The 21,821-nt window shown below is 50.4% G+C and overlaps 2 protein-coding genes across 2 annotated transcripts; both read right to left on the bottom strand.

Annotated features, from left to right (window-relative positions):
* Positions 1-8,140: 8,140 nt before the first annotated feature.
* LOC139790616 (olfactory receptor 14J1-like) lies at positions 8,141-21,675 on the bottom strand. Its single transcript, XM_071732487.1, has 2 exons — positions 21,075-21,675; positions 8,141-8,475 (listed from the first exon to the last, which is right to left on the bottom strand). Exons 1-2 carry the CDS (start codon positions 21,673-21,675, stop codon positions 8,141-8,143), a joined length of 936 nt encoding a protein of 311 aa, XP_071588588.1.
* On the bottom strand, positions 13,487-14,507 carry LOC139790543 (zinc finger protein 502-like). The gene has a single exon (XM_071732417.1). It carries the CDS (start codon positions 14,333-14,335, stop codon positions 13,487-13,489), a length of 849 nt encoding a protein of 282 aa, XP_071588518.1. The 5' UTR covers positions 14,336-14,507.
* Positions 21,676-21,821: the final 146 nt, after the last annotated feature.

Raw genomic sequence — 21,821 nt, forward strand, 5'->3', positions numbered from 1 at the left:
GCCTTGCTGAAGTCCAGGTAGAGCACATCCACAGCCTTCCCCTCATCCACCAGGCAGTCACCTGATCATAAAAGGAGATCAGGTTGGTCAGACAGGACCTGCCCTTCCTAAACCCGTGCTGGCTGGGTCTGATCCCCTGTCCATCCTGCAGGTGCTGCATGATTACACTGAGGATGATCTGTTCCATAACCCTGCCAGGCACTGAGGTCAGGCTGACAGGCCTGTAGTTTCCCGGGTCTTCCTTCCGGCCCTTCTTATGGATTGGCGTGACATTGGCCAACTTCCAGTCATCTGGGATGTCCCCAGTGAGCCAGGATTTCTGGTAGATGATAGAGAGAGGCTTGGCGAGCTCTTCTGCCAACTCTCTCATCACCCTTGGATGGAGTTCATCTGGTCCCATAGACTTGTGGGGATCCAAGCAGCCCAGTAGGTCACTGACAGTTTCCTTCTGGATTACAGGGGGGGTGTTTAGATTCTTGTCTCCTATAGGCTCCAGAAGCCAGCTGTCCTCAGGATAGCCCGTTTTACTGTTAAAAACTGAGGCAAAGAAGGTGTTAAATACCTCAGCCTTTTCTTCATCTTTGACAATTACATTCCCGCTCATGTCCATTAAAGAATGAATGTTTTCCTTGCCCCTCCTTTTGCCACTGATGTATCTGTAGAAGGACTTCTTGTTATCCTTCACAGAGGTGGCGAGATTTAGTTCAAGTTGTGTCTTTGTGTCTCTAATTTTTTTCCTACATAACTTAACTGTATACCTGTATTCCTCTTGAGTAGATAACCCTTTTTTCCATAACCGGTAGGCCCTCTTCTTAATACTAATTTCCTTCAAAGTCTCTCTGTTGAGCCAGAGTGGTCGTCTTCCCCACCGGCTCGCCTTTCGGCACACCGGGACAGCCTGCTCCTGAGCTTTCAAAACTTGCTCTTTGAAGAATGTCCATCCCTCCTTGACCCCTTTGTTTTCAAGGGCTGTTTCCCAGGGTATGCTCTGGGCTAGTCTTCTGAACAGGCCAAAATCTGCCCTCCGGAAGTCTAATGTAGAGGTTTTATTGACAACCCTCCTTGTGTCCCTGATTATTGAGAACTCTATTATTTCATGATCACTAAGTCTCAGGTGCCCACCGACCACCACATCTCCCACCAGCCCCTCTCTGTTTGTGAAAAGAAGGTCAAGTGGGGCTCCATCCCTGGTAGGCTCATTTACCAGCTGCATCAGGAAATTATCCTCTATACACTCTAGGAATCTCCTAGACTGCCTCCTCTCTGCTGTGTGGAGTTCCCAGCAGATGTCCGGCAGGTTAAAGTCACCCACGAGAACAAGGGACGACGATTTTGAAACATCTGCCAGCTGCTTGTAAAAGAGTTCATCACCCTCTTCCTCCTGATTGGGTGGTCTGTAACAGACTCCCATCACAGTATCAGCCTTGTTGGCCTTCCCCCTGATTCTGACCCACAGGCACTCCACCTTATTATCCCCAACTTCAATTTCTACGGAGTCAAGAGACTCTCTAACATACAGGGCTACCCCTCCACCTCTCCTACCCTGTCTGTCCCTTCTGAAGAGCCTGTAGCCACCCATGGCAGCACTCCAGTCATGGGAGTCATCCCACCACGTTTCCGTGATAGCGACTACGTCATATCTTTCCTGCTGCACGGTGGCTTCCAGCTCCTCCTGTTTGTTGCCCATGCTGCGTGCATTGGTGTACATGCACTTCAGCTGGGCTGCTGGTTTGTCTCTTAACTTGCGCTGTCCACCCTTGGGCTCCTTTCTGGAGAGCCTTGTTTCAGCCCCTTCCCCCTTCGAACCTAGTTTAAAGCCCCTTTTTAAAGGTTCCACCACCCATTGCCTATAAGGTAGTTTTTAACAGTCCATTGTACCTTTCAATTTTCCCTGAGGCTGGTGCATGATAGGGGATATGGTATATCCACTCAATACCATGTTCTTTGGCCCAGTTATTTATAAGACTATTTTTGAAATGAGTTCCATTATCTGACTCAATTCTTTAAGGTGGACCATGTCTCCACAAGACTTGTTTCTCTAGGCCCAGGATGGTTCCACCATTATCAACACAGAAGGCTTACCCTGGCAGGTTTGAGGCAGTGTGACACAGTCGATGTGCCAGGCCTCCCCATACCTATATTCTGACCATCTCCCTTCACACCACTGAGGTTTCAACCTTTTTGGCTTGCTTAATTGCAGCACATATATCACAATGGTGGATAATTGCACAATAGTGTCCAAAGGCCAATCAACCCCTCAGTCACGAGCGCATCAGTATGTTCCATCCCTGCCTTGATTACCTAAAGTGTCATGGGCCTATCTAGCTAAAAAACAGTTCTTTATGGTCCCAGTCCAGATCTCTTTGGAACACTTGAGCAGCCTCATCTGCTCATTGGTTGTTTCCATGTTCCTCAGTAGCTTGATGTGAAGGTTCGTGGGCATCTACGTGATCAAATTTCTCTAAAAAAAACCCAGTACAGGTAATCGTGGCACCAGGAGGAGCTGTGCTTCAGTACCAATCACTTCTGGAGCAGCTCTAACTCCTTCGTATGCGGCCAGTATCTCTTTTTCAGTGGCTGTATAGTTGGCTTCGGAGCCTTTGTAGTTTCGACCCCCAAATTCTAGGGGTTGGCCTCGAGTCTCTCCTGGAGCTTTCTGCCAGAGGCTCCATATAGGACCATCACCTCCATCTCCGGTGTAAAGAACATTTTTAATGTCTGGCCCTGTTCGAATTGGTCTGAGGGCCATTGCCTGCACAATCTCCTGTTTAATACTTTCAAAAGCAGCTTGTTGTTCTGAGCCTCATTTAAAGTTTTTCTTCTTCTGGGTAACCTTGTAGAGAGGTTTCACAGTCTAATTGTAACCAGGAATATGCATACCACCTGGCTGCCTTTGACTCCAGCTCATACTGAAGTTCTAGCATGTCTGACACAGCAGCACTTAGTGGTGGTGTAACCTCATTCAGGGCAAGATAACCTACTGTCAGCCTGCACTCTCCATTGGCCTTTGGCACTGTCCATGTAGGACTGTTGAAGGGTGAGTGAGTCCTGCTGATCACTCCTTGGCTCTCTTGTTGCCAGATCAGCTTGTGAATGTGGATCACAGCATCCCTCTTGGTGTGATTTTGTTGTCCATGCACTGCTGAAGTAGCAATTATTCCAGTGAGGCTCACATCAGCCTTCACAATACTGACTTCCTGAGATCGCCCTGTCACTCCAGAAATAGTGATGGATTCTGTCCTATTCTGATTTGATGGCATTAGGGTGCACTGTGCACCCGTGTCCACCAAGGCTTTATTCTTTTGTATATGGGGGCACCAGCCCTGGAGGTGCTAAAAAGACAGGTAGATGAAGTACTACACTGGATGGTTACATGTTGTACAGTGGACAGCTGGACTCTATGATCTTAGAGGTCTTTTCCTGCCTTGAGGATGGTTCTTTGATTCTTGTGATTCCAGGGATTGAGATCTCTATTAATTCATCAGCACTGTGCCCAAAATGGCCACCAACCATCACATCAACCACAAGTCCATCTCTGTTTGCAAACAGCAGGTTCATTTCAGTGTCTTCTCTGGTTGGTTCCCTCACCAGCTGTGTCAGGAAGGTCTCTTCCACAAACTCCAGGAACCTCCAGGACTGCTCCTTCTCTGCTAGGCTGTATTTCCAGAAGATGTCTGGGAAGGTGAACTCCCCCACAAGAACAGCTATCATAATAATATTTTATCTGCCTCTTGTTCCTGGTTGGGTGCTCTAGAGCAGACTCCCACCATGGTATCTGCCTTGCTGCCCTTCCCCCTGATCCTTTCCCATTCACACTCCACCCAATCCTCACCATGGTTCAGCTCTCGGCAATCAAAGCTCTCCCTGACACACAGGGCCACCCCACCGCCTCTCCTGCCTGGCCTATTGCTGCACAACAAGGGGCACAAACTGCTGAAGGAGAAGGTGAATGGAGCCAGTTTGCAGAGCTAGAAGCCATCCAGCTGGCTGCAGACACTGGGGAAGGAGAAAAGGGGAGAGTGCTCCATCTCTGTGATGGCCCCTGGATGGTTACAAATGCCCCGTGGGGACGGGTACAGCAATGGGAGCAGAGCAACTGGCAGCATCTGGGCTGCTTCTCCCTGGCAAGATGCTGTGTCCCATTCATAGAACCTCTCTGTAAAAGTCCATCATGTACCTGAGAGGTGGGCCACAGAAGAATATCCAAAGAAGAAGCAGGTGGGTCAGGCTGCTAAGGTCAGTGTGGCTCAGGTGGGTCTGGACTGGCAAGATAAAGGTGAATTATTTTATAGCTTGGTGGGCCCATCAAATCCATCAAGGAATTGATGAAACACACAGATGGGGTCACGAGGGAGGGGTGGACTGAGCATGGATGTTATCGCACAGCTGATCCATGAATATAAAACCTTAATGATTAAATATTCCTCTTTCATCATTCCCATTCCTCTCACCTATACTTAGCCTATGGTTGAAGAGTGTATTTGATTGGCCATGAAACTTTATCATGCTTTGCTTTGCTTTGTTTGCAGAGAGGAAAACTCCTGCTGTGCCCGTGTGCAGCAGTTCTCTAAGGAAAAGAGGGGGGAGCTGGTGCAAAGGAGCTGAACCATCCAGCTGCAGAGAGCAGGGGAGAAGTCTGATGGGAGGAGAAGTGATGCAAGTGCCAGGGGCCAAGGAGAGCAGGGGTGGGGTTGGGGAGGTGAGGAGCAAGAGCGTCCATCCTCAAGGAGCTGCTTCTCCTGCTGGTGCAGACCTCCTGAGGAGACCCTGTGGGTCATTATCACTTGGAGAATGCTGCTAGAACCTCTCCTCTGAAGTACAAATAATGAAATACTCCATTTTAAAGAGAAGTGCAAAAGGGCACATTGAAATCTTCCTCCTGATATCCACAGGTAAAAAAAAATAGTAACTCCACAGAGCTTCATAGGTCTTGAAGCCATGAAGGAAAATGCAAAAAGTAAAGAGCTCCCCTGGGCTTTTGAGGATCATTAAATGAACTTCAGATACTGAGAGAAGAAAAAAAAAATCTCTGATAAAGTCAAAGTCAGAAGCAAAACCCAAAATACCTTCACACACTGATGGGCTCCCCTGAGCCTGCCAGAGCCTCCCCACAGCCTCGTTAGAGAATATCCCTGGAGGCCATGATTGCAGGAGGCAAAGGTGCGGGAGCGGCAAAGAAAATGCGTGCAGCCAATATGGTTGATAAACGAACTTCTGGTTTATTGCACAGCAACTTTTGCTTATATAGTGCTTCCGTGACCACACCCCAGCCACCAACATAACTTTTTATTGGACACCCAGTGTGTTTACCTGTAGCACAGCGAATCCCTGGTGCAGGTAGCACCGGAGTATGGGCCGATCTAATTGGCCTCCCAAACATGGGGTTGGGCATAGCAAAGGGGTCGTACCTCCTATCTCTTCAAGAATATTCAGGAATATTCTCCAACATTCTCCAAACCTCTCTAACATTCCCCAACACAAAGGTTCTGTGCTGGTGGCTGTAATGCTGAGAAAACCCTTTGGTTTGTTGGATGCAGCAGAAAGGCCAAGCCCTGACCCCAGGCCCTGGGAAGGCAGATCCTGAGAGCCTCAAGAGAAAGTTTCCTCTCCCCAGCCTTGGTGGCCCAGGACACTGCTATGGCCAAGGGGACAATGACCTCACTCCTTGACAGAGCCCTTGGCCACCTCTCCTGCAGGCTGGCCTACACTGTCCATGCCTGCAGCTCCTTCCCTTCAGGCTGTTGTCACCCTTTCTGCTTTCCCACCTAAATCTCACCCCAGCATTTCCAGACACCTTCTCTGCTTTCTCTCTGCTCTCCCTGGCTTTGCCTTGAAAATAAAACCCTGGGCTGATCAAGGACCCCTCTGGGTAAACCTCTAACACAAGGATACCCTGGGGATGAGACTTCTTGTTCTTTCCCTCCAGTCTAAATCTCCCAAGGTGACCTTTGTGGAGGTTTTGAACTACAAAGAAAAGTCCCATCATAAAGTCATAGAACTGTCTGGGTGTGAAGTGATGTGACAGACAAGACTTGTATTTCTCATGTATTTCTTATGGTCACTCATTTCTCGTGGAGCATCCTCTCCATCATGAAATACATGACCATTTCTCATAGTCACTGCAAAAGGACTGGCCATGCCACCTTTGTGGAAACAAATGAGGAGCCTGGTAGGGGACCTACACGACGAATAAAATATTCTGTGGGGGGAAAAAAGTAGATGGTCAGTCTCTATCCTCAGCTGCCAAGGTTTTGCGAGACAGTCACAGGTTGCAGCCCAACCTGTGTCCGTATATTAGCCCATGTACCACCTTGAGGGATGGAGGCTGCTTTGCACCTCCTGCCTCCGGTTAGAAGAGTGCTTGTGATCTGTGGTCCCGCAGGCTTCACAAACACAAAGAGTCTGGAGTTTTGCTGGGATGGGTAAAAACTCAGGGACAGAATTAAGCGTGGCGTGGTCTGAGAAGAGTGTGTGACTCAGAGCCTGGGATGGATGCTTCTGATCCCATCCCTCTACTCAGTCTTGCTCTGGGCTGGGGATTTAGGAATGCCCCAGGACATTCCTCTTATCGCTGTTTGTTTGTCTGATTTTGTTAGGCCTGTTTTGTTTCTTTCCTAGGGAAAGAATTGCTCCTCTAAGTGATAATGTGACCCTCAGTCCTTTCACTCTGTACCAGTCAGTGGTGTCAGAGGAGCTGTCGAGCACTTTCTGGGACAGTATGGTTTCAGTCCCTCTCCCCAGCAGGGCCAGGTCTGGCACTCAGGTTGGATCCAGCAGCACCTTGGCTCCTCTCTGAGAAGGAGTTGAGAAAGCAAGGGGGTGTGAGCTGTGTCTCCCTGGGTGCCCTCCCCAGGTTATGACAAGTGCCCACCAAGACCTTTCCCACAGGGCTGCTCCCAGCCAGGCAGCCCCAGCCTGTGCCATGGCCCGGGTGAGTCCCCTGCAGGGGCAGACACTGGCACTTGTCCTTCTGAGATTTCTCTCCAGATGAGCTCTGCTGCTCCTTGATTCCTTTCATGCGGGCACTGCCCAGGACAGGGTGCACTCCTGCTGGAGACAGCTCTATCTGATGGGATGGCCTCAGCAGTCCCTGGGGCTGTGTCACCTGTGTCAACCATGTCAGCTGTGGGGCTTCAGCGACAGCTCTGCCCCAGGCTCTGCTGGGCTCTGGGCCAGGAGAGAGCCCGGGCAGGGCTGGGAGTTCCCCCCATGCAGGCACTGAGCCCAGCAGGAGGATGGAGATGCTCTGGCAGAAAGACTCAACTGAGGACACCCACAGCTTTCTCTGCCAGGGTTTCACTTGCCAGCCCAGAACAGCTCCCTCCAGGCTCTCCCACCTCCCCTCCCCTCTCTCCCAGCACAGCCCAGTTGATGCTGGCCCCACACCAGTGCCCTCCCCAGGCTGCTCTGGGCAGTCCCACCACAGCCCCAGCCCCTCTGAAGGGCACAGCAGCTCCTGGGGGGCAGAGAGAGCTCAGAGCCCCAGATGGGTGACCATGCATGGCAAAAGGAGCAGGAGGCACCCTGTGTCCCCTGCTCTTCTCTCCAGGAGATCCGCAGAGCTCTGCAGCCCCTCGGGGCCATCCCCTCTGCCCAGCCCAGCACAACAGCCCTGGCCCTTGTGCTCCTCAACAGCTCTGACTGCTCCAGGCACAGAACAGCCTTCCCAGGGCTGCTGCAGCCAGGGAGGGGCTTTCACTTCCCTTTCCTTCCTGAAACACTGACCAAGAAATCAGAGGAAAAAAATGGTGAAAGTTCATTTTTTCACTTTAATTGAGTAGTGGTCCTCCACTTACACAAAGTTTATTGATCAGAAAAGGCTGGTGCATAGTAAAGTAGGAGGGATGAATAATGACATTACTTTTCCTTCCCATACATTCCTGCTGCACTTAGGATGGGTATCAGAGAAAAATAAATTGTTGAAGATTCATTTGTTTTACAAGCCACAACCCCACAAACATTAAATATCTGTATCACACAATATGGGTGGAAAATGGAGAGGGGATGAATAGCGACATTCCTTTAAAATAAGAACATACAATATCAAAAGGAAAAAAGGAAAAAAAAAAAAAAAAGGAAAAGAAAGACTTGACAGTTCATGGCATACGCCTTCATCCGACTGCAGATGAAGGCAGGCAGTCTATGACTGCTGAAAAATATCAATCCTCAGCTTCCTCAGAGAACCCTGGAGCTCCTGGTTCCTCATGATGTAGATGAGGGGGTTCACTGCTGGAGGAACAAATGAATATAGAACTGTCACTACCAGGTTCAGGGATGGGGAGGAGATGGAGGGGGGTTTCAGGAAGGCAAAGGTTCCAGTGCTGATGAACAGGGAGACCACGGCAAGGTGAGTGAGGCACGTGGAAAAGGCTTTGTGCCTTCCCTGCTCAGAGGGGATCCTCAGCACAGCCCTGAAGATCTCTACATAGGACACCACGATGAAAACAAAACAGCCAAAAGATAAAAACATACTGACTACAATAAGCCCAATTTTCAGAAGGAACCACTCTGATCAAAGAAAGAAGAAAAAAGACTTGTACAACACATACCTTGTAGGAGATGTCCGTGTTGTCCCGAGGGAATTGGCCATGGCTTTTGGCAGAGTGGTGGAGATGGATCCCAGGTCGAGGAGGGAGAGGTTGAGGAGGAAGAAGTACATGGGGGTGTGGAGGTGGTGGTCACAGGCGATGGTGGTGATGATGAGGCCGTTGCCCAGGAGGGCAGCCAGGTAGATGCCCAGGAAGAGCCAGAAGTGCAAGAGCTGCAGCTCCCGCCTGTCTGCAAATGCCAGGAGGAGGAACTGCCTAATGGAGCTGCTGTTGGACATCTGATGATTCTAAAAGGCATGGGGAGCTGTTTGAGGAGGAAACATAAAAAATTTAGGAGACAATTTTCTGAAAAATGAGACCCACTTCCCATTCCAAATCTCCATCCTACACACCAATTTTTCTAGGAGTTCTTCCCTAAAGCCCATGGCTACAACCCTGCTTGTTGATGTTTGTGTCTGCAGCAGGGACTCTGTTCACTGGCTGCCAAGGAGTTTTCCCAGCCCTGCAATAGGGGCTTCATGGGAATGGTGGGGACAGGGACCAATATCAGAGTAGAAATTATTCATATGCAATCATTGGTGATGCCAAAGCCTTGCATGTTCTGTGCTCTCTGCATAAAAGAGCCTGCAAAACAGAAGGCAGTTTGAGAGGTTTGTTTTTTATAGCTCCCTCCATCTCCTCTGGGGAGTGTTCTTGGGTATCAGAACCCCTCAGCATTGCTGCAGCACTGAGGCAGAACAGAGTGAGCAAAGAGAATTGCCTGGAGCTGCATGCAGAGAATGGGGAGCTGGGCTGTGTCTCTGCCTCTCCCTGCTGAGAGCAGAGGGACCCAGCTCAGAACACTCAGTGTCTGACCCTTTCTCAAGGTCTCAGCACCCCGTTTCCAGCCCAGGACACACCAGGCTCATTGTGCCCCCTGGAAGGCAGCTCCCAGCTTGGACAGGCAGCCCAAGGAGACAGCCCAGGGATGGAATGAGGGCATCTGATGAAGGGAGGTCAGCTCCCTGCCCAGCCTCACTCAGACTGCACTGCCCAGAGCTTCCCAGGGCAGAGCACAGCTGGACACCTCCTTGCCTGAAACCATCTGCATGGCAGGAGCCCCAAGAGCTGTGCCTGCAGCTGAAACTCCCGCTCCCAGCCTGACATCAACAGCAAGAGCAGCTGAGGGGGGCATGGAGAGAGGCAGAGGAAAGGCACTCAGGAAAGCCTTTCCCTCCCCCAGCCCTGCACAACCCCTCCCAGATGGTGATAATGCCTGGCAGGCACCTCCAGCCCCTGGGCAGGGGGAGGCGGGCACATGGCAGCACAGATGCACTTCAGCTCTCATGTGAGCAGATGGAGGAGGAGGTGCCCAACACCCCAGACCCCACGGGCTGGCTGAGGGCTGTGCTGTCACACAGACCCTGATGGAGCTGGGAAGCTGATGCTGGATGTATCTGTAGGGAAAAGGAGGGTGAAAGCACTGGCTGAGGTTACTAGCACACAGAAGGTTGATGGTGTAGGAACTGACAGAACATTATCTCACCTCCCCAGATGAGGTTCCCTCCCACCTTAAAAAGACAGAGAAAAGTGGAAGTACAGCCTGAGGAAAGCCAGGTTTCCCAGCAGGAACCTGAACCCTCACTGTGCATATGAAAATCCCCCCAGAAAAAATCTGGGTATGATTTTGGATCCAAGAGCAGTGTTGTCCCACAGTTCAGTCACAAAACCAGAAGGACCCTGCGCTGTGCTCCCTGTCTCCTGCCAGCCACAGCTTCTGCCAGCACCAGGGAGCTCCCCAGGCAGGCTGAGAGCTGCCCCTGGCAGGCAGGCAGGCAGCAGAGTCCCTGCCCCAGCACACAGCTCCTGGGCTGCAGGACCCTGCTCTGAAGGACAGCCCTGGGCACCCCTGCCTGCACACACCCCCTCAGCCCCTGCAGCCATCCCCAGCAGAAGGCAGCCCCATGGCCTCTCCCTCTGACGCTGCCCCAGGACAGCCCTGCTCTGCCAAACCTTTTCCTCCTGCGCACAAAAATCCTCCACAAGGATCTCAGCAGCTGTGGCCCAGGCTGCCAGCTGGAGAAGGAAGACCCCCTCCAGGAAGCCCAGCTTCACTGCCCTGCAGCCAGAGACTCACCATGGCAGAGGCTGGGAAGATTTCTCTTTCCCCCAGCCCAGGCAGCTCTCAGCTCTCCTCCCAGCCCAGGCTGCCTTTCTCCTCTCTCTGCCTCCTCTCTCTGCCCTGCCCTGCTGCCTGCAGGCAGTGCCCTCAGCCCTGCTGCGCTCTGCAGAGGAGCTGCTCCTGCCCAGAGCTCTCTCTCTGCAGCACTCTCTGCTTGCCAGCAGCTGTCTCAGGCTCAGGAGCTCGGCCCAGCAGCACAGGACCAGCACCAGACTTGGCCACTTGCTCAACTCTCTCGGGGCTCCCTCCAGCTCTCCCTGGGGCTCCCCAGGAACCCAATGGGACACACACTGAAGTCATGGCTCATGTCCCCTCCCTCCCTCCTTTCCAGCACAACCACTTCCCCTCTAGAGACACAACCTCTACTTCTCCCACTCTCCCACTGGACACCCAGGCAGTGCCAGGGGGAATGTCCTTTCCCTCCTCTTCCCACGCAAGCCACGGGTGACACTGGAGGTGCCAGGGCTGCTCCAACCTCAGTCATGGCAGCTGCTCAATTGAGTGGCCAAGCACAGCCCTGGGGGGCTACAGGAAATGTCAGGGCACTCCAGCACAACCACCTGCTGCTGGCACAACAGCACAGGACTGTCACATCCCATGGCCTGACCCAGACAACAGCCAAAGGAGATTCCATCTCCCAGGCCAGTGCTTCCCTTTCAGGGAAAAGTTACCCTCTGAGGGTAAAAAAAGAGTGACAGCCTCCTGACACCATGCGAGTACCCCTTGATCACAATAAGATGAAATGACACTCAAGGTCTATTTCTCTACAGTCTAAACATCAATTCTGTTGCTCTAAAAATTGAAGTTTATTTTCAAGCAAGTTCTAGGGAACACAAATCACTCACAAGTATGCATGAATATAGGTATTATAAAAGCACAGAAGTAGATACTTCAGTGTTCAGGCTGTGCAATCACAAAGGCTGATTGTTTGGATCACAAAAACCACATACTCAAATGAGTACTCTTGCATCTCAACAATCCAATCCCCTAACTCCCTCTTTCCAAATATCACAAGGCACGATGATTTCATAAGGCAATATCATAAGGCAATGATATCATGATGGCTACAAGCTTAGCATCTTCACTCCAGCTTCTTCAGTTCAGGCAGTGGTGATATGTATGATGTGCAGAGTCCTTGTTCTTCAAGCAGTGTCACCTCCAAAGCTAAGGGTTCTGTAGCAACATCCTTGGGACTTGATGTGCCTGTGAATTTAGTTCTACAAAACCATTTCTAATTCAATTGTTCAAGAGGTGCACTTTACAAATTGATGTCTTTTAGGACACTAAAAGGGCATTCTTTGACTTCTTTGTGGCATTACGTGCACTAACATTATTCACTATGAAGGGTGATCACAAATTTTAAAACAGTAGAGCATAACAAAACCAAATAAGAATGGAAAATCTACACAAATGCAGGAAAGATAAAAATACAAAAAGAACTCATAACTAATTTTGTCTCCCTTTTGCTCGTTCTGCAGATTTCAGTTACATCTATATATCCCACTATTTTCTCTCATGGATAAGTTTTCCATAGTAATTACATTCCATTATCACATATACCCTTGCCATACATGTTTCTACCTGTGTTAGTCAGCCAGTAAATGTCCATGAGACTCCCTTAAACTATTGCTTCTACATTTCTACAATTTCTGTGCTTCTACTTATGTAAAACCATTGCATGTATGTTTCTTTAAACTACTACTTCTATAAGTCTACTGCTTCACAAGAAATGAATCAATCAAGCAGGGAAGATTTTCTGGAGCTTTTCTTCCAAATTCTTGTCTACTGAGCTGTCACCAGCTTGTTCCATCCTCGTGAGAAACCATTCGAGATGTAATTCTCTTATTTCAGGAGACAGCTGACAGATGCCTTACTACAGGCTGCTCGAGGTGTCCCATCACATCACCCATGGTGTCACAGAGAGCTCATGAAGCATCATGTCAGGAGAGCTCATGAAGCATCCCTCCTGACAGGCAAGGAGCAGTAACGCTCCTCTGAAGAGCTGTGCCAGCTCCTGGAGTCTGCAGGCATCTACAAGGTGGTGAAGGGTCTGGAGAAGAAGTGCTCTGAGGAGAGACTGAGGGAATTGGGAATGTGCAGTTGGGAGAAGATGAGGCTGAGAGGAGAGCTTCTTGCTCTCTACAACTCCCTGACAGGAGGTTGTGTTGAGGTGGGTGCTGGCCTCTTCTCTCAAGTGAACAATGAGAGGACAAGAGGACATGGCCTGAAGTTGAACCAGGGGAGGTTTAGGTCAGATCTCTCATTTCTTTACTGAGAGAGTCGTTAGGTGTTGGACTGGTCAGCCCAGGATGGTGGTAGAATCACCATCCCTGGAAGGATTTAAAAACCGTGTAGTAGAGATGATCCTGCTCTGTTGCTGTCAGCATTGTCCTGCAGTCTGCTGCCTCCCTCTTCTACTGCTCCCTCAGCTGCACGCCCAGCCTGGTGTGCAGGAAAAGTGTCCAGGATCCCATCCTGCCACATCCCTTTAGGAGGGTGTCATAATTGGAAATACTTTCCTGTTTTTTCCTTATTTGGAAAAAAGCCTTCATGACGCTGAAACAAAAATGTCAAATTTTGGATGGGATATGAAGCTGTTCATGAGCTTACTCCATTTTGTTCTCCACGAGAAGCTGGAGAAAGCATCATTGGTCTGATGGAGCGTGGAAAATTAGGGCAACTTGACCCTTCCTACTTGGTGATGGCTGTGCTGGGTCAGGTAATGACAGATGAAATCTAATTTCCAGTAAAATCTTATCTTGCACTCAGTGTAGTTTTAATGTTTTTCACTGGTATGGAGGCGTTGATGGTTCTTCAAATGGTGGCTTTGACGGAAGCTCTTCCCGCACTCGGGACACTTGTAGGGACGTTCACCCCTATGGATCCGTAGGTGTTGGGTAAGACTCGAGCTGGCTGTGAAGCCCTTCCCACACTGAGGACACGTGTAGGGTTTTTCCCCAGTGTGGACATGTTGGTGATTAATCCAACAGGTGCTCCTGTTGAAGGCTTTCCCACAGTGAGTGCAGGGATACAACTTCTCTCCTGTATGGATGCGGTGATGCTGTGATAATGCAGAACTCTGGGCAAACTCCTTCCCACACTCCAGACACTTATAGGATCTCTCTCCTGTGTGGATGCGGCGATGCTGTGATAATGCAGAACTCTGTGTAAAGTCCTTCCCACACTCCAGACACTTATAGGATCTCTCTCCTGTATGGATGCGGTGATGCCGTGATAAATCAGAACTCTGTGTAAACGCCTTCCCACACTCCAGACACTTATAGGGTCTCTCTCCCGTGTGGACGCTGTGATGCCGTGATAAATCAGTACTCTGGGAAAACTCCTTCCCACACTCTAGACACTTATAGGGTCTCTCTCCTGTGTGGATGCGGTGATGCCGTGATAAATTAGAACTCTTGGAAAACTCCTTCCCACACTCCAGACACTTAAAGGGTTTCTCTCCCGTGTGGATGCGGCGATGCTGTGATAAATGGGAACTCTGGGCAAACCCCTTCCCACACTCAGAACATTTAAAGGGTTTCTCACCCGTATGGATCCGTTGATGCTGGATAAAAACTGATCTCCTTTTAAAATCTTTCCCGCAGTCAGGGCAGGTGTAGGACATGGTGCCTGTGTGATGGTGTCACCGTTGGACCAGATCTGAGCTGTCACTAAACTGTCCCCCGCAGTCAGGAGATCTCTGGGGTCTCTCACCCTGATGGATTTTCTGATGGTGGAGATGGGCTGAGCGGATCCTAAACCTTCTCCTGCGTTGCTCACCGGTGTCAAATTTCAATCCTGGATAGACTCATCAATTTTTATCCAAAATCACACTTTGACTGGAATCTTCCCTATCCTTCAGCTACCCAGAGAGGTTTTTCCCAAGATGGAGTCAGCCCGTGTTTGGGAAAGAAGCTCTAGTGTGCTAACAAAGTAGAGTTTAGGCTTTCTGTGGTGTGAGGGCAGGCAAAACCTACATCAATCCTACTGTGAGAGAAAATGGAGTGTAAGGTGGAATAGGAAGGTTACACATAGAGCTGGAAACCCAGTGATCATCCTTTACTTCCTATTTAGGATCTATGCTGGCACCCAAAACCCAAAGGGGCCACTGTGTGGGGCAGGGGGTGCTGGGGTTTTGAGCCACACCTGCCTTGAGCTGTGATGACCCAATTGTACTGACACTGCAAGAGGCAATTTAGGACTCTCCCATTGCTGTCTTAAATCTCTGGGGTGATTTGGGGGTCTTATAATTAAATCAACCCCTTTGGTATGAGTTTGGATTCTCTGTCACGGTCTCAAATCACACCAAGACCTTGGGATTCCCCTATTGCACCCACATTCAGGATGAGCTGTCATCCAGTGGGATGGCCAACCCCAGTGTTCCACAGAATGACCAACAGTCTCCCCGTAGAGCAGGAAGTTTGTCCAGATGACATTCAAGGTCCCTTCCAGCTCAAATCATTCTATGACTAAAGTGTGAGGAGATGGCTTGGCTCCTCAACCCTCTTGAAGAGGTTTTGGGGGTCGCGAATCTTACTGCCCTCACCCCAGGGATAAGTTTAGTTCCCCCCTCTCACCCATCCCCCTCCCTCCCCCATCTTGTGCTGCTCGCCCCCAGTTTGGGCAGTTCTGGGATAACCACCCCCCTCCCATCACCTCCCATCACCTCCCAGTACCTGCAGGGGGGGGCACAGCCCAGGCCGGTGGGGAGGGGGGCGATGCTCTGGCACTCACCAGTTGGGGGGTCCTGGCTGTGGGGCAGGGGGTGTGGGTGCAGCCCCGGGGTGGCGGAGAGAAACCTCCAGGGAGCTGCTCCACAATCACAGGAAGCAGCGGGGGGAGGAAGAAAAGGTGGGGAGGGGCCTCGGGGGGGAGGGACCAGACCCGAGGGGTGAGGTTGGAAGTTGGCAGGGGGGACACACCAGGGTTGTGTCCTGGGGGGCTGGGAACACCAGGCTTGTGGCATGGGCAGGGGGAGGGGACACATCAGAGCTGGGTGGTGCTGACCCAACCTCAACACAAAGCCCTCAGGCCCTGGAGATAAGAGGCTGTTAATTCACAGCTTTCAGGTGTAAACTCAGGGGGACAATGACCAACCCAGGGGGTACTGCCCTGAAGGTTCTTCTTTTCACTTTATTTCCATTTCACACTAAGCTTATTTCTGATCCTGGCACAGAATTAATTCTGAAATAATTTTTTCTGTTCACAGCACCGTGAGTTTTGGGAGCCTGCAGAGTCCAACTCTGCAGTCCAATAAAACAAGAGAGATCAGAGGCATTGGGTTGTGGTGCCAGGACTAAAACTGTGGCGGCTTCCAGAAGCTTCTCACAGGAGCGTCCCCTGTGGCCTCCCCTGCTTCCAAAACACCACTGCACTAAACCAAGATAGTTTAAAACTTGAATAGTCAGTTTTTAGATTAGATATTAGGAGGAAATTCTTTAGCATGAGGGCTGTAAGGTACAGGAACAGTTTGTCCACAGCAGCTTTGGATGCCCTCTCCCTGGAAGTGATCAGGACCAGGTTGGAGGGGGCCTGGATCAATCTGATCTCGTGGGAGGTGTTCCTTCCCATGCAAGGGAGTTGCAATTAGATGATCTTTAATGCCCCTCCCAACCCAAACTAATTTATGATTCTGGGTTAATTGGTTCCTCACTCCTGTTTGAAAGGGCAATGCTCAAAAATGTCATTCAAAGGGGCTTTTTGTTAGCAGGGGTCCCTCTAGCCTTTGGGTGGGTATATATAGTATGGTTATAGCTCATTAATATGTTAGTACAATGAATTTCACAACTCAGTATTTTTCTGCCCAACACTCAAGGCTGTGACCAAAAGAAGTTGTGGGGAGCTGTGGGGAGTGCTCCTTCCGATCACTCCCATCTCTCTTGAAGATATCTTTCAGGCCTATCTCAAGGGCAGGCTGTTGCCTACTTGGGATGTTTTTTCCCAAGAATTAGAACCTGGTTTTGTCTAATTCTTACTCTTTCACTGCTATGTGAGCCCTATTATTCTTCTGTGTCTCTCTCTCATTCTTCTTTATGTGATTTTCCCCAAAATTTTTCTTTCTTCCCATTACTAAATGGCATCAGGGCTGTGTGGTCTCTGCTCCCCTCTCCACTGGCTCCTGCTGCCCTGTCACTTGTATGGGGGGGATCCTCACCTCCCCTGCGTCCCCCTGGCACCGGGCTGGCCTGGCTCTGCCTGCTGCCCAGCGGTGCCTGGCTCTCCTGTCCCTGAGCTGGGCTCTCCTGGCTGCCAGGCTGGGCTTGGCTCTCCCCTGCATGCTGGCAGAGCTCTCCTCCCTCCCAACGTGGGCCGGGCTCTCCCTACTCCTGGGCTGGGCTTTCCATGCTCCCAGGCTGGGCTCGGCTCTTCCCGCTCCTGCCTCGGCTCCGGGCCTCCCCGCACCCCGCTGCAGCTCTCCCTGCTCCCCAAAGGGGCCACCTCTCCCCGCTCCTTGGCCAGGCCAAGCCCAAGGGTGGCCGGGTAAAGGCTGAGCCTCTGCCCCATGTCCTGCAGCAGCCCGGCTGCCCGCTGCCAGTACCAGAGCTCCCTGCCAGGCTCCAGCCTGGCGCGGCACCAGGGGCTGTGGTCCAGTTGCTGGCGGCTGAAGTCCCAGTGCTGGCCCACCGTGCCACCAGCCCTGCCACCCTCTTAGGCCTCCATGGCCATCTGCAGCCAGGAAGGGACACAGGGACACCCTGAGGGCCGGACGCAGGGCAGGGCAGTGGAGAGGAGCCAGGGAGCCAGCGCTGGCCCTGCTTCCCCCTGCCTGTTCTGATGCACAGTGCTTGCTGGGGGGGCAGGGGTCCCAACGTTCCAAACCCCCCACCCCTCCCGGGACCCCCATCATCCCACGGGGCCTCCTCAGGGCACTGCTTGGGCTTCCCCCAGCATCTCAGAACCTTTCAACAGAGAGCCTCAACAGAACCTTCTGCCTGCTGGTGGTGATACAGTGACCATTTCTAAAGTCACCTTTCCAGGCACAGACTGTCCAGACAAAGGCCATTCCCATTCCTCTCCATTTGTCCCCTTCTCCTACTCTTTATTCATCCAGGTGCCTATCACCTGGACTGCTGCATTGAGTAAGAATGGTGGGGACGAGAGGTGAGAAGTAAAGTTGTCCACACAGTGTCAGACCACAGGGAACTTCTTTCACCTTTTATCTAAACCGAAAATTGTGAGATGATCTGTTAAAATATTAAATGAAAACACAACAAGAAACCAAAAAAAACCCCAGAATCAGTTTTCATTAATCACAGTATGAAATGTTCCTCCTTAAGTGCAGTGGGAAAACCTCTCCAATTAGCTGTACAAGTCTTGAAGATGTGAAGAATATCCCATGGAGAGCCATGGCCCTTTAGTGCTCTCTGTATTTCACTGAGCCCCAGGGTGTGTTTGGAGCTGAGTCCATGATCCTCAGGTGCTGAGAGATGAATGAACAAACTGCTCCAGAAGTCAGAATGGAACCTGAAAGCACCTTGAAGCAGTGATTGGCCCCACTAGAGGACCATTGCTGCCAGAGCCTCTCCGTGGCCTTGTTAGAGCAGATCACTGGAGGCTATGATTGCAGGGAGGCAAAAATTCTGTATAGGTGGCTCTGAAAGCAAGGATTTTTCATTATTTATTTATTTATTAATGCAGCATTGAGGACAAACTCTGACCTCCAGTCGATGAAAAGGCAGAGCCCATGGCTCACTTGTAGTTCAGGACTCTTCCTACGGACAGTACAGTATGAAAATGAGTAATGAAAATTCTGACATGTCTTGACCTCCCCAAGAAGGGGAAAAGAAGTCCAGAGCATCAGGACAAAATTACTCCTGGTAGACCATGGCGGTTGATGCAGCTGCCATGTCTGAGGTGACAAAGCCCTTGGTCCTGCTGGGCCTTTCAGCCTTCCAGAGCCCTTGGCCACCTCTCCTGCAGGCTGCCCTACTGTAGCAAGACAAACCTTTTTTAGGGCACAGCGCTCCAAGGTCCAAACAGGTGTTCCAGCAGAAACACACGAATAGTGCTCTGAGTCTGATGCTCTCAGGGCTGACCAGCCTGAATCAGTGCTACTGCTCTGAAAGTGGCCAGCCTCTGGCTTCCTCAGGTGTGAGCTTTATTGGCCCCCTAATCCTGCTCATGCGCAGTAGGGGCCCGCCCTAATCAGGCACAGGTGGGCTTAACACGAGGTCATGCCCACTACCTGGCAATTAGTGCCACCTGGTTGCCTCATTTCACTACACCCTACACTGTCCATGCCTGCAGCTCCTTCTTTAAGCTGCTTTAAAGAGGCTTTAAACTGAAGGAGAAGGAGGGATTGCAATGATCACCCCTACAACTGATCTGGGATTAAACCAGTCCTGCTGACCCCGGGAGTCAAGCCTGGACTTTCCCAGGGCTGCCCTGAAGCCTTGGTGGTGACGTGAGAGTTATTGGGGGCGAGGGGGGAGGAACATGGTACGATTTTTCTATGTATTTTTATATATTTAGTATTTTTTCCTTTTTATCATTACTGTTTCATTAAACCTGTGTAGTTTAGTTTCCAACCCATAAGTCTCTCTCCCTTATTCTCTCTCCTTTCTTTATCAGGGTGGGGAGGGGCATTAATACAGAGATTTTGTCATTTGGTTAATTGGTGGCCCAGCATTGAACCCTGACAGATTTATTGGCGCCCAACGTGGGGCTTTAAGCTAATTAGCTCAAGCCCAGTTCAAATTTCAACTCATTTATATGAAAAGTTTGAATTTTGAGTCCAGTGGGAGGATACCCAGATTGCTCCACTGAGTGGGAATCAAACAATTTTCTTTGGAAATTTCACAGGGTTGGAAATTAAACCAATCATGCTGCACCTTTGGTTCTCAGGGTGTGTGATCTGTGGCTTTTTATCTGGGATTAATGTTGCTCTGTGGTTCATTCCTGGTAAGAGCTGCTTAAGAACCGTAGTTGTGGTATGGTCTTCAACAGTGTGTACATGGTACAATGGTTTTTCACACAGCTAGGAGATACACATAGGATACACATTTCATGCCCATTGGACATATCCCTATAAAGAGGAAATAGACTGCCCACAGGTCAAAGCACCCACACTGGGATAAGCTCTCAGGTATCTGAAAGAATTGGCTGTACGAGATGTGATCTATACCATGATGAGACTGTAGATCCTTATCACATGCCATGCCCTAAGCCTGTGAGGCAAAGGTTTGTGCATGCTGCACCATCCCCATTTAACCCTACCCTATCAGTAATGTTATAGGTTCCAGCCTGGGCCATGGCCAAGGTGAGTCCCTGTCAGGGGCAGACCCTGGATTTGTCCTTCTGGTATGTCCTGAGGCTCCTGCCCATCCGAGCTCCCCTCCTGTGCCCTTTCCCTGAGCACAGAGCCCTGCAGACCCCTTCAGTACAGACTCAGGCACAGAGGGTGTTGAGTCCCTCAGCCCAGCTCTGCTGCTGGTATCAAATCCCCACCTGTCCCTACTCTGGCTTCCCACGGGGAGTTTCTGACCCCACTGAAACCTCCCACCCTCAACTGAAAAGGTCATCCTGGGATGCTCTCCCATTGTCCCACGGGTGAATAATTCACACAGATGTTAGAAATGACTTTGGATTAATTTTTATTTTTTGGGTTTTGAATTGTTCCTATAACAACCTGGCCATTCATGGCCTAGAAATGCCAATTCTTTCTTTGTATGGAAGTGTTGGGGACCAGGTCAGATTCCAATATGGTCCCTCAGGGGTCTATAACAGGACCAGTCCTGTTCAATATCTTCATCAGTGACACAGAGAGTGGCATCACGTGCACCCTCAGGGAATTTGAAAGTGACACCATGCTGAGTGGGTCACGTGAGACACTGGAAGGACAGGATGTCAAGTAGAGCAGTTTTAGTTAGTGGAAAATCAAGGACTCTGAGTAAGTGTTAGAACAAATCTTAAAACAGAACCCGGTGAGACAAAGAACAGACATTTATGAGTTTTAGCAATACATATCTAAACATTAATAAGGAACATAACCATGAATGACAAGAAAAAGAGAGGGAACAATAAACCCAATAGTTACAGACAAAAAACAAACAATCAAATCCCCCCCCCCAAATAAACAAAAGAAGGCAATAAGATATTGTGAGACTCATTTGTGGAGATCGGTGATGAATTTTTCATTGTTGAAAGATGTCAATGGAATAATTTTACAGAGAGAACCCTTGAGCTCCTGGTTCCTCATGCTGTAGATGAGAGGGTTCACTGCTGGAGGAATCACCGAGTATAAAAATGACACCACCAGATCCATGGAAGGGGAGAAGACGGAGGGGGGCTTCAGGTAGGCAAAGATGGCAAAGATGGCAAAAACACCCAAAGATGGCAAAAACACCCAAATGATAAAGAGGCACTGACCACAAGAAGCCCAATTTCCCTGCGGTAGGAGTGTGAGCAGGAGAGCTTGAGGATCTGGGGGATTTCACAGAAGAACTGGTCCAGGACATTGCCCTGGCAGAGGGGCAGGGAAAATGTATTGGCTGTGTGCAGCAGAGCAGTGAGAAACCCAGTGCCCCAGGCAGCTGCTGCCATGTGGACACAAGCTCTGCTGCCCAGGAGGGTCCCGTAGTGCAGGGGTTTGCAGATGGCCACGTAGCGGTCGTAGGATATGATCGTTAAGAGAGAGAATTCTGCTACTATAAAGAAGGCAAAGAGAAAGAGCTGTGCAGCACATGCCTTGTAGGAGATGTCCGTGCTGTCCCAGAGGTAACTGGCCATGGCTTTTGGCAGAGTGGTGGAGATGGATCCCAGGTCGAGGAGGGAGAGGTTGAGGAGGAAGAAGTACATGGGGGTGTGGAGGTGGTGGTCACAGGCGATGGTGGTGATGATGAGGCCGTTGCCCAGGAGGGCAGCCAGGTAGATGCCCAGGAAGAGCCAGAAGTGCAAGAGCTGCAGCTCCCGCCTGTCTGCAAATGCCAGGAGGAGGAACTGGCTGATGGAGCTGCTGTTGGACATCTGCTGATTCTAAAAGGCATGGGGAGCTGTTTGAGGAGGAAACACAATAATTCAGGACACAATTCTCTGAAAAATGAGACCCACTTCCCATTCCAAATCTCCATCCTACACACCAATTTTTCTAGGAGTTCTTCCCTAAAGCCCAT

This window comes from Heliangelus exortis (genome assembly GCF_036169615.1).
Source record: "Heliangelus exortis chromosome W unlocalized genomic scaffold, bHelExo1.hap1 SUPER_W_unloc_2, whole genome shotgun sequence".
In the NCBI taxonomy this organism is placed as follows: domain Eukaryota; kingdom Metazoa; phylum Chordata; class Aves; order Apodiformes; family Trochilidae; genus Heliangelus; species Heliangelus exortis.

Bases quoted from the DNA above. Each gene is read 5' to 3' on its own strand.
- LOC139790543 (XM_071732417.1), bottom strand. From the start codon at position 14,335: ATGTCCTACACCTGCCCTGACTGCGGGAAAGATTTTAAAAGGAGATCA.
- LOC139790616 (XM_071732487.1), bottom strand. From the start codon at position 21,675: ATGTCCAACAGCAGCTCCATCAGCCAGTTCCTCCTCCTGGCATTTGCA. The intron at 8,476-21,074 runs GTGCCTCTTTAT...GGCTTATTGTAG, and splicing joins AATTGGGCTTCTTGTGGTCA to TCAGTATGTTTTTATCTTTT.